Source organism: Chiloscyllium plagiosum, chromosome 43 (assembly GCF_004010195.1).
Source record: "Chiloscyllium plagiosum isolate BGI_BamShark_2017 chromosome 43, ASM401019v2, whole genome shotgun sequence".
NCBI classification, from domain to species: domain Eukaryota; kingdom Metazoa; phylum Chordata; class Chondrichthyes; order Orectolobiformes; family Hemiscylliidae; genus Chiloscyllium; species Chiloscyllium plagiosum.
This window is the reverse complement of record NC_057752.1, coordinates 2,237,946-2,251,200: the sequence shown is the minus strand read 5'-3', so window position 1 is coordinate 2,251,200 and position 13,255 is coordinate 2,237,946. Positions and strand designations below refer to the sequence as shown.

At 40.6% G+C, this 13,255-nt stretch overlaps 1 protein-coding gene across 1 annotated transcript in view; it reads right to left on the bottom strand.

The window, feature by feature from the left end:
- The window catches only part of LOC122543258 (sodium channel protein type 8 subunit alpha-like), a 199,539-nt gene that overhangs the window by 26,174 nt on the left and 160,110 nt on the right, over window positions 1-13,255 (bottom strand). The window contains exons 19-20 of the mRNA XM_043681730.1: window positions 10,286-10,459; window positions 3,371-3,493 (exon numbers count right to left, since the gene is read on the bottom strand). Coding sequence (XP_043537665.1) covers window positions 3,371-3,493; window positions 10,286-10,459 — 297 coding nt within the window. The remainder of the gene's footprint in view (window positions 1-3,370; window positions 3,494-10,285; window positions 10,460-13,255) is intronic.

The window sequence follows — 13,255 nt, the reverse complement described above, 5'->3', positions numbered from 1 at the left end:
GGATTACTAATCCATTGACATTCCCATCGCCATCTCCCATTAATTGAATTATTCGGATGATCGTTTGAAGGAAGCTTGCCATAAAGTACAGCCTGTGTGGTACAGTCTTTCAAAGTGGAGAGGCTGTTTCACTGAGAAGTGGTCCTGAGGTGAGGTGTTATGTTGGGAGCTCGGATAGAGGAGATGGCTCTCAGTGGGAAACCTCTTCTCAATGCCCATTCCCTTGACCACTTGCCTCCTTCCTGATCTCTGACCCCTGCAGAGTCCCTCCAGGCACCCTGACAAGGTTCATTATAATTCCCGAAGAGCAAATTTTCAAGAAGGAGTTAGATGACCAAGTTGAGAAGAAATGCCTTCACCAAGAGAGTGAGGGGGGGCCACCTGTGGAATTCACGACCACAGAAAGTGGCTGAGGCCAAAACATTGAATGTTTTCAAGAAGGAGTTAGATATAGTTCCTGGGGCTAAAGGGTATGGGGAGAAAGCAGAAACAGGAGACTGAATTGGATAATCAGCTAGGATCATATTGAATGGTGTAACAGGTTCAAAGGGCTGAATGGCCTACTCCTGTTCCTTTTTCTGTGTTTCAAACTCCCTTGCCAATGCTGGGTCAATATCTGCAGTGCTGGGGTAAAGGGCCTCAACTGGCATCGAGGAAGGCCATCCACAAGCCTTCCCACCTTGGACTTAATTGGTGCAGAGGCAGGATGGCAGCAGGATTCTCACTTGGTATCCTCCTGCCCAATGAGGTGCCCTCACCCCTTCAAACTCGTGTGAATCACATAGGCAGAAAACCCAAACACAGCACGGCCATTTGAAATCAGTGCTTCAATCAATCAATCAGACCCCATTTCTATTGTTCCAAAAGCCTTAACCCACAGTGTGAGACTGCAAGATGGTGTAGACATAAACGCTCGTGAAAGACAGATGAGATCTGTTTAAGTGTCATGATTTGACCGCTTATCCAACCCAGCACTTTACAAGGAAAAAAAAAGGCTGAATCTGTTAGTTAGCATTAAAAGGAAATCCTTTGCTGGACTGATTATTTGGATAGAAATGGTGTGCAGAGATATGGGGAAAAGGCAGGAGATTGGCACTAGGGGATAGAACAGGAACAGGCACAATGGACTGAATGGCCTCCTTCTGCATTGTGACAATTCTGTGATTCTGTGAGACTGCTTTAATTCATAGGCAATCAGGTGTCTATTAGCAAGGGGGAGGCAGTGGCAGATGGTGACATTTGAATTCAATAAAATCCTGAGCTGAAAGCTAACCCAACGTTGACTATGTAACCGTTGTAAGTTGTTGTAATTGTCTGCTTCACTAATTATCTTTATGAAAGGAAATCTGCCAATGTTCCCCAGTCTGGCCTATACGTGACTCCAGACCCACAGCAATGTGTTTGACTCTTAACTGCCCTCTGAAATGACTCTAGCAAGCCATTCTGTTAAAGGGGCCATTGAGAATTGGCAACAAAAGCCAGCCCTTCCAGTGATGCCCACATCCCAGATAATAATAAAGAAAGAAAAACAAAACGATTACCACTTGTTCCTGCAGTATCAACGGAGTTGTTGGTTGGGATTTCCCAAGGGTTGTTACTATAGCTGACATGATTCTGAAATCTTGGCTGAGTTTGAAAAATTAAAAGAACATTTCTATCAACTGGGACAGCAGGGTTTGCATTTTGATTGACAGTTTAAAGAGATTATTAAAGCATTGGCTGATTTTTATCTGGTTACCAAATAGAACTTGGTTTTTAATATAGGTTGGACAATGAGGGGAATTAAAACCTTTGAATGGCTTTCACAAATGGACGATATTTGCATTAAAGAATGCATGAGTGAGAGATCCAATAAGTTGTTATAAGCTTGTTTTTTCCCATCTCCAGTTGGCTACTGAGCTCTGTCACCGAGGGCGCTGGGTGAGTGGCATGTGTTGGTATAGAGAGGCCATAGGGAGTGGACACAGGGTTAGAGATATGAGGGCTGGAGGGGTTATGATCTTTTACAAGAAATGGAAGCTATTCCCAGGGAACTGAGGCAGGCCTTCAAAGCAGCCTACTTCAGCACTCACCTGATTGTCATCTCGGGAGTGAAAGTCGAGCCTTTATTCTCTACAGTGTACTCACCTTGGCTTTGCAGCAGGCAATTTTCAAAAACAGGGCAAGTATAAAAGTGTGTTTAAAATGTGTGGACATAAAGCATAAAATAAGGGATGGACTGAATTTGTCAATCTGTACCTTACTCTATGAGTGTGGGGTGATTAGAGGTCAAGTACATCTTTGGAACACATTCCTTCATTTTGCTCTTCTATAAGTCACCTTCCACAGCAGTTTTGCCTGTCCTAGGTTTGGGGTTTAAACTGGATTGATTGGTCATACAGTTCCTTTTGACCATACTATACATCCAAACTAGGGATGCTTGCAAGCCATTGAATGCAAAGCTGGGAAAAAAAAATGCTGTTTCTCCAAACGTTGTCTGTTTAATTAGCATTGGATGGCCTGTGCTGTGTACATGCTCATTCAAAACAAAGGTACTGGTACATTGTAATTTACACGCACCTTCAAAATATCTGGTTGATTACTCAATACGGATTCCATGCAATCAACAGCAGTGAGTTTCATCCCACATTATCTGATGTCAAATCTTTCAAATGTTATGATGGCATCAAACTCAGTCAGTGCAATGCTTGATTGTGTTCAGATTCATTTAAAGTGACACAACAGGAGTACCATAGAGCATGGTATAAAGAAGGGAGGGAGTGGAAGGAAAAGCTGTCAGACAAGGCCACCAGTCTCCAGTGGACTGGATTGAGAACAACCAGGTACAACAAGATGAACACCATGGTTGTGCATATATTTAACAAGCTGAGAAACATGCCGTTCTGATCACACATACATTCAGACGTCAAAAACAGTCGATTGCACCTCAGATTTGGATACAATGATCACAGTTTCCCATCAATGAATTTAATCAAGTTTGTCACTTTGTGGATCAATTTCCAATCACGCACATTGGCCTGATCCATATTTGTGCATATGCTCCATGTGTACTTCTTTGCACCTGGTGATTCTCCATTTAGGTTACAGCAGAAAAACCCTTTTAAACACTAAAGGAAAGCCAGGCCAAATGAGAACGGCTGATGTATGTTCTACGATGGCATGTAGTTTGGGCCAGTCTAAATGTGATGAGGCAGCCTAATGTATCTCCCTTTCAGGAGAGGGTGCAGGTGGGGGAATAACAGGGAGAGGGGATAAGTTCAGCAGCTGTGTCATGGTTAATTTACCCCTCCCCAGAGTTTATTGATCAATTCTAGCATGCTTAAACTTGTTCTCATATGCATGCAGAAGGTCAGCTGCTATTCCATCTTACCCTCATCCCTTCAAATCGTGACAAGGCTCTTAGAGGTCTCAAAGCTCTTAGTGTCCTAAGAGACTTAATGGCACCTAGTTCGGAGTAGCCCAGGGCATTAGCTACGAGGCTGACTAAGGAAACCTATACAGAAACAGAAAAGCAAAGTTCCCAATACTGTTAGCAAAGGCCCTATTGCTGATGAAACAAAATGGACTAATTGTGAGATTGCCTCAAGCTCGATGCGATGAACTGAGGCCAGCTCCCTACTTCCCTTGCCTGAAGTAATTCCTAGTGACCTAGAAGGAAATGCGTAGTTGAGAAGAGGCATAAGACAGAACAAAAGGAAGAAAAGTGAAAAGAAGGGTCACAGACACACAGACAACTAAAGGGGACCTGTTGGAGGAAAACGCCCAATGGACGATAAGAACCTTACCCTTGCCCTTTACTTTGTGAAGATCCGATCGAAGTGAGGGGAGAAAAAGCCCAGAAAATTAAGCGACACAAATAAAAGGTACCTACAAAAAAGAATACAGGTAAATCTGTGCTGCATATCAAACTAACCTCTGATATATCCTTTATATACAGAGGCACTGCATTGGAAAGGGATCATGGGATCAGAGGTGGAGGGCGGGGGGGAGGATGTGGGTGGCAGAGGGACACAGGGTTCCATCTGCAAACAAACTGATCCTAATGATAGTCAAACTGACATTCTGTAATGTGTTAAGCCCAGTCACGTTCAGTTTAACATTTTGTACTCAAATTCAAATGCACAAAATTAAGAGGGATTCCCAGGAAATTTCAATTGGAAGCTGCACTCTAGCTCAGTCTCTTCGGGAAGTTTCTGAAATGTTACTTGTTGTTAAATCAGGTTTGAAAAGACTCACGGGCAAGGAACAATTTGAAGACAGTACCAGGCCTTCAAGCAAAACATGCTCGAAAGTTTGAGTCGTTGCTAAAGTGAGAACTTTAAAAATTGGACACTGAAGAAGATCTTGTTCAGTTCTCTATTCAATGTTTGTATAGGTGCACTACACAGCTGCAAGGCTGAGGGCAGCAGAGACGTGGGGCGGTGGGGGAGGAAATCACAGAGTCTAAGGGGCTAGGTTTGACACACATTAGTATTAATATGTCAAATAAGTGAAATCTGTTTTCCTTAGTACCTCCTAGGGAAGACAGAATTCCCCACTCTATCTCCAAATGGCTTAAAATTTAAATTCTAAAGGATGTCCATTCAGCATGGCTTGATATTGATGCTTAGATTGGATCTTATTTTGAATAACTAAATTAATGGCATCTGCAACTGGGTCGATGTTGCACTGATACAGTAATGTAGCTCTTTCACCATGATGGAAAGGTCAGAGATTATATATGACGTGGGTTTGATGCATGTGTAGAATAAATGTACTAGCATCTCCCTGATCCATGTGTTTTAATACCTAATATTTATTCTAGTAATCATTGTGAGTGTAGTCTTTCGCACTCAAAAGATACTTGGCCATAAGGAAACAAATGAAGGAGCCAAAATCTATTTTGCCAGCATTTCAACTTGCTTTCTTTTTACACACTCTGAGCACTGAAGACAATATAATAGAGATAAGCCGTCCACTAAATAACAAATACAAACATTTGGTTTGTCCATTATGACTTCTGACTCAACATTTTAGCTGAGCTTATAATTGACATAAATCACTAAACAAACAATAGTAATTTAACAGAGATAATTGGTACTGGATGTTACACTTGTCCCCAGAAATCACAGCAGGAATATGCTGAGGAAGTTAGCTACCATAAGCAATATAGCAGACCCAAATCTGTCTTCAGTAGTCAGAGGGGTGAACAGGAATTGTTCTGCACAAATGGAAAACATCTTAAAATCAATTCATTCTTCGAACTTTTACAGAAGACACACAGTAGACTGAAACAATTCAAAATCTTCCAAAAGGCTATAAATTTAAAGACATGTTTACAATGTTGTCAGTGTTCACTCTTAACATAATAAGAGGGAGAAATCCATTCTACAAGGAAAGGAGACAATAAATTGATCTACAGGTTATCAACTCTGTTAGTTCACCTTCAGACAAGATGGAATACTAAGCATGCTCACGTCCACCTGTTTACAATGGTTATTGTACCCGAAGCCAAAAGGAAAAGTAAAGATGCTGATCGTCCAAGACTCTGAAAAGGAAGTTAATGAGATCTGTATGTAACATGTTAATTATTATGTGTTTATCTAATCAATGCAACCAACATGGAAATTTAAATCCACAGGCAAAATACTAATAGAGATCATTTGCCACCATTATGCCATCAGACTATTCCACATTCATATTATACTAACAAGTTTGAAAACAATCATTGGAAGCATCTTTGGGCTAAAACACAAAGTCATTATTAACCTTCATTATGTAAAGTTTTATATTGTTGCTTTAGAATAACTGACACACACATACTTAGACTGAAATTCAAGTTTCGAGTTTGGATTATCAATGACATATTGACTCTCTCCAGAAACAAAGGGGTACATGGTGGGTATAAATGGTGACTTGTACAATGCAATTCCTTCTGCATTCCTGCCCATGTTCCATTTGACAGTCTTAGCCCTGCTACTTGAGCATAAGAAAGCAGACTCCAGCACCTATATCTGTCAAGTGGGTTTAGCTTGACATTGGTGGTGTACATGAAGATACCTCAGATCCTGGGACAGTCTACTTGGGTGAGGGGGTTACACAAGCGAAGAGAAACTAATGATGTTGAACAAAATGAGGGAGAGGGGACTGCAAGAATTAAATTGCAAACTTTCTTCAAAGAATAACATTCAGTGGTTCAGTCTCTTGGAAAAGCAAAATTGACAATAAACTTGGTGCTTTATGAACTAGGAATGACCAATAAGACAGCAGATGCATGAGAACACCATCACCTGCAAGTTCCCCTCCAAGCCAGTGACCAGCCTGACTTGGAAATATATTGCTGTTTCTTCATGTCACTGGGTCAAACTCCTGGAATTCCCTCCCTAATGACATTGTGGGTCTCACTGCAGCACATGGACTGCAGCAGTTCAAAGAGGCAGTTCACCACCATCTTCTCAAGGGAAATTAGCCAACAACATCTATATCCCAAAAATGAATGTAAAGAAAACCAATAAATAGTTAAATTTCAAGAAGTCATTTAAAGCATCAATGTGCTGCAAAACATTTTCTAACTTTTCCTTCCTTCTCGTGAACAAGTGGGACAGCCTCTTTTGAAATTCGTTCATTTTAGAATGAGGATAGTGTGTATATTAATCTCCAATAACATATGCATTGTATAACATTTCATCATTTTGTACACTATGTGCTATTCTCCATCAGGTTGAAGCTCTATAGGACTTTGTTTCAAAATTTCTTGGTGAAACACCTTGAGCAATTATATTACATTAAAGGGCTCAATGAAAAATTAATGCTCTTGATATTTGAGAGTTAGTGTTTTATCTGGCTGAGCTGTATTATTATTATTTATTAGTTTGTTGTTGGTTATTATTTATTTAGTTGAGTAGTTGGGTTTTTATTATACATTTTTTAATATACAGATTTATACACTTGTACATGAGGGTGGTTTGGGTTTTTAAAATTTTTTTTGGTGTTCTTTCTTTGCATTGTTTTGAATTGTATTATTTTGTATTTGTTGTAAAATTTAAAAATCTATTTTAAATAAAAATATATTTTAAAAAAGAGCAGAGCTCAATGAATACAAATTGTTACTGGCATTTGTAATGCATTGATAAATCTGCTAAGTTCCTTTATTTCTTTAAAGTAAATGCTTTTCCTAAAAATTATGGATGAATGTACTAACTATTGCTAATGGCAGATGGATTACAATGAAGGAAAGTGACAGGTTATGCACTTTGGTAGGCAGAATACAGGAATAGACTATTTTCTAAATGGGGAAAGGCTTCAGAAACCTGAAGCACAAAAGCGACCTGGGAGTCCTAGTTCAGGACTTTCTTAAGATTAACATACACATTCAGTTGGCAGTTCAGAAGGCAAATGCAATGTTAGCATTCATTTCAAGAGGGCTAGGATACAAGAGCAAGGCTGTACTGCTGAGGCTGTATTAGGCTCTGGTAAGACCACGTTTGGAATATTGTAAGCAGTTTTGGGCCCCGAATCTAAGGAAGGACGCACAGGCCTTGGAAGGGGTCCAAAGGAGGTTCACAAGAATGATCCTGGTGATGAAGGGCTTATCACATGAGGAACAGCCTCAGAATGAAGGGACAACCCTTTAGAACTGTGATGAGGAGGAATTTCTTCAGCTAGAGGGAGGTGAATCTGTGGAACACTTTGTCACAGGGGGCTGTGAAAGCCAAGTCATTGAGTGTATTTAAGACAGAGATAGATAGGTTCTTGATTGGTAAGGGGATTAAGGGTTATGGGGAGGAGGCAGGAGAATAGGGTTCAGAGACACATCAGTCATGAATGAATGGTAGAGCAGACTCGATGGGCTGAATAGCCTAATTCTGCTCCTATATCTGATGGTCTTATGGTCTATCTGCTAAAATAGACTTTCAACCTCTTAATACATGTGTATTAAAATTTTGGCTAAAAGTGACATGGATTTTTAGACTCATTACAGAGATAAACTCTAGGGTAGGAATTCATCTGGGCCCATTGGCTGCAATTGAGTTAATATCAGGCAGCTGATTCAATACTGCTCGTTCTACATCACTGTCGGTGACAACTTTCTACCCCAATGATGTTTTATTGAAATTAAACATCATCGTCCAGAGATTATGTTGTGTGCATTACTTTAGCCACTATTTTAATGGAGGCATTAAACTATTCCTTTCAAATGGACTATTAATTTATTATTATCAATTTTATTCTTTATTATTTTATTTCCCCTGGTGACAGAGTCTAGAACCAAGGGTCACAATCTCGGGATAGGGGTAGACCATCTAGGACTGAGATGAGAAAAGAATTCTTTACTCAGAAGGTGGTCACCCTATTGAAACACAGAAGGCTGTGGATGCCAAGTCACTGAACATATTCAAGAAAGAGATCGATACATTTTTAGTTTTAAAGACATGAAGGGGTATGGGGAGAAAGCAGGCATTGGGATAAGGTAAAGTCACTGTTGTCCCAGAGGACCACAGGGCTATTCTCTTATTAGAGAGATGACTGGTGGTGACACCTCAGGTGAGGGGTAACGTTGGGAAGGTGGGACCTTCTTGGTGACCTCAGCCAGTGTGTGAATTGAACCTATACTGATGGGTCACTCTACATCACAAACCAGCCATCCAACCAACTGAGCTAATCGACACCCCCATGGCATTGAGAAAGAGGATTAGCCACAGGAGAGGAGGCTCAAAGGACTGAATGGCCAACTAAACATGAGTGTTGTCTGGACTATATACCTGACTTGATAGATTCAAATGAATGGAATTCATTTGGGATGGCATAGAATGGCCAGATAATTCAATACTAATAATCTATTTTGCCTGCTCACTCGAGGCAAATTTCTACCCCAAACTATGCTATAAGAGAATAACATACATTGAGGTTCTTGTGGCACAGTGGTAGTGCCCCTACCGCTGAACCAGGAGTCCCGGCTTCAAGTCCCATCTGCTCTGGAAGTGTGTCATAATGGCTCTGAACAGGTTATTAGAAAATAAAAATATGACATGCCTTGTGTATTATGCTTGGCTTGTAGTTGCACTGTGCAATGTATGGCACCCATTTCTAAGGACATACTGAAAATTACTACAACAGCATTGGCAACTTTGAAGCTTGAGTGTAGTAGCATGACAAAAATATACTTTTCAATTATCCCACAGCAAAAAGAAATGTCAACACTTCAATATAGCAGCTAATAAAGGAAAGCCTGTGGCAGATTAAAAGGAAGCACTGCATTAAGGATGCCCAGTATAACATTAAGGAGACCATATTGTCCTGTCATATGTCAAACTGCCATTTGAATCACAGGAGAACATTGTTACACATACATAACTTCCTGAAGTCAATGCCTTCCTCGTTCAACAAAACACCCAAATTTGAAATGGCAACTTAATTATTTTGGAACAGGTTTGCATAATAGTGCTATAATAGAACAACCCAGCACAGGCAACAGATTTGCACAGACAAATGCTTCAAACAATGAAAGTAAATCACAGGTATTTCTCTGGTGGCAGAACATAAAATTCCAAGTTATGACAACATCACAAAACAAGCTTTACCATATGTTAACATTTGAATGTTTAAATGATTGAAAGATGGCTAATGGACAGGGTACCCTTAAAATCTGGGCCTCAATTTTTCTGTATACAGAAAAAGAGCTACAAATCAATGCAGATATGAATAAAGGACAATATTTGGCTCTAATTTCTGCAAAATGAATTAGAAATAAAAGCACTGCATCTCCAACATCTTACATTCACTATCAATATTTCCATTTTTAAATACACTGGGATTTTGTTAGTACAAATTTTATCTTTTAAGAGATCATTTGACACTGCCTGTTAACCTCTGAACTTAAAATTAACAAATAATATATTTGCCAAAAAAGGGAATGGTTCAAGCTTTCTTAGGTGAAGGGAATCTGAATGGAATGAAGATTTAAGTCTTCTTCAGATTCGCTACTAAACTATTGACCAAAACCCTCCATCTCTTAAACCAATTTATTTACCAGATTAAGCCCTGAAGTCACCTGTAAAACCATTACGGAGGCATCTCATTGACATAATTTGCTGTTCAATTTTAGGCTTATTTATGAGACTAAACTTCCTTGCTCATAACACACCTTGACAAGATTGGCACAACAGTTCATTGTACCTTAAATATATTATGTTGAATTAAACACATTTATACTGCTAGATGAGAATATAACTAAACATAACTATATCATGCACACCCACCAGCACTTAAAGATGTCAAAAAGTACACAAAAAAGTTGGACACGTACATCGACAATGAGGAAGTCCAGCCAACACCATGCATTCGTGAAGTACTTTTGAAATCCATAGGCCGTCCACTTCAACAACATCTCAAGGATAAAGATATATGTGAAGATCTTGTCAGCATACTCAAGGATAGTCCGGATTGTCTTCCGCTGTTCAATGTAAATATCTTCAAAAGCCTGAAAAGAACAACCATTTTAAAACTGTACAGCAATTGTTCTTGGAAACAAAAGAATATCTCTTCGAAATGCACTGTCTTGAGCCAAGGCTTGGCTCCTCAGACATCGGCTGGCCTTTTTTCCTTATTTCTTGATTGTTGGCCTTGTATTAAATTGTGTGTGTATGTTGTGGTGTTATTTTAGTTTGCCCCAGGTTCTTCTTCCCATGCTAGACAATCCGCTGGAGTCACCCAAGCTGGCACCCCCTCTCCCCAGTCCTGGTAGACTGCTGTAATACTTTCACAAATTGCCCTCACTAACTTCAGACACTGGATGCACAGCCTGGGGATTAAACCTGAAACCTATTTAGTAAAGAATCCATAGTCATACCTATGTTGCAGCTAATACCATCATGCCATGCAATGGTATAATTTTTATCTTTACAAATTTGGCTTGATTAATTAAAGGATTCACTCAACTTACAGCAGAGCCAGGGGGCTATAAATAACCATTAGGAAAGACTGAATAGGCTGGGGCTCTTCTCTCCAGAAAAGAGACAACTTAAAACTGACCTCCTAAAGTTCTTAAAGATTATGGAGAGCTTTGATATGGAAAAGTTTCCATTTGTCTGCAAGATCAGAACTAGGGATCCTAAGGAGAAGATAGTCACTAACAAATTCAATTGGGAATTCAGAAGAAACCTCTTTCCCCAGAAGATGCATAACCTGTCTCCACATGGAGTAATCGAGGGGAATGGTGTTGATGTACTTAAGGGGAAGACAGATCAATCCATGAGGAAGAAAAAACTTCTCTCTTTCATGGGAGATTAGCATCACTGGCAAAGCCATTATTTGTTGCTCTTGAACTCAAGTGTCATGCCAGGCGATTTAAGAAGGTAGTTCAAAGTCAACCACATTGCTCTGGGTCTGGAGTCACATCCAGGCCATACTGGGCAAGATGGCCATTTCCTTCCTGAAAGGATATTAGTCATCCAGATATTGCCCTGGTTATTGTATATGGGTTTGACAGAGATAATACTGAGGAACGTCATAAGCATCAACTTCTATAATGATGTCATGTGAACTTATGGGCAGATCATTCTGGGCTCGACAAAGGAGTGGCACCTAACATAGAAACTTAGCAAATAGGAGCAGGAGTAGGCCATTTGGCCTGTTGACTCTGCTCCCCCATTCAATATGATCCTGGCTGATCATCCAACTCAGTCCCCTGTTCCTGCTTTCTCCCTCCATCCTTTTAATCTCTTTAAACCTAAGAACTATCTCTAACTCCTTCTTGAAAACATTCAATGTTTTGGCCTCAACTGCTTCCTGTGGCAGAGAATTCCACAGGCTCCCCACTCTCTGGGTGAAGACATTTCTCCTCATCTCAGTCTTAAATGGCCTACCCTGATCCTTAGACTGTGACCCCCTGGTTCTGGACTCCCCAGTCATTGGGAACATCCTTCCTGCATCCATACTGTCTAGTCCTGGTGGAATTTTATAGGGTTCTATGCGACCCTCCCTAATTCTTCTAAACTCCAGTGAATATAGGCCTAATCCAATTCAGTCTCTCTCCATACGTCAGTTCTGCCACCCCAGGAATCAGTCTGGGTCCTCTTCAAAGTCTCTGGAACAATGTCTATAATATCAATGTAGCCAGTAACATGTTGCAACATGCAATAAACTACACCTTGTGAACTACATGAGCCTCTTCTAGTTGGACGAGGAGGTGGTTTTCCTCTCCCACACGAGACCGAACAGGCCTGTAGTTTTCTACACTCAAACAGGATGGTGGCAGCAACCTTCATCATGACCAGCAGTTCAGACAGGGTAATAAGCTGATATACCCGTACAGCAATAGTCACTGTTGCTGAGACAACCTTTCAATTCCAGATCTATTCATTAAATTTGAACCCATGTCCCCAGTGCTTTGGATTACTAGCCTGGTGCTGTTACCAGTGTGCCAGTATCTCTCACTAAGATTATACTGATAGGGTCAGATGGAAAGGGAGGCTGCTGGAAAATCTTGGATTTGGACAAGACCACAAGAGAAGGCTCAGTTGCAATGGAGGCCACAGGCTGTTCACATGCACTCATGTTAAATGACCATTAAGAGAATTGAACAGTGCCTGGCACCTATGGAACCTGAATCCCAGAAAGAGTTTGCACTGAAAGGAAGATAAAACACCTGAAAATGCAGGCAGCATACAACTACAACAAAAGAAAATGGGCATTAGACTCAGCTTCAGAATTCTGCTTTTCATTTGGCTAAGTACATGCAATAAACTACACCTTGTGAACTACATGAGCCTCTTCTAGTTGGACGAGGAGGTGGTTTTCCTCTCCCACACGAGACCGAACAGGCCTGTAGTTTTCTACACTCAAACAGGATGGTGGCAGCAACCTTCATCATGACCAGCAGTTCAGACAGGGTAATAAGCTGATATACCCGTACAGCAATAGTCACTGTTGCTGAGACAACCTTTCAATTCCAGATCTATTCATTAAATTTGAACCCATGTCCCCAGTGCTTTGGATTACTAGCCTGGTGCTGTTACCAGTGTGCCAGTATCTCTCACTAAGATTATACTGATAGGGTCAGATGGAAAGGGAGGCTGCTGGAAAATCTTGGATTTGGACAAGACCACAAGAGAAGGCTCAGTTGCAATTGAGGCCACAGGCTGTTCACATGCACTCATGTTAAATGACCATTAAGAGAATTGAACAGTGCCTGGCACCTATGGGACCTGAATCCCAGAAAGAGTTTGCACTGAAAGGAAGATAAAACACCTGAAAATGCAGGCAGCATATAACTACA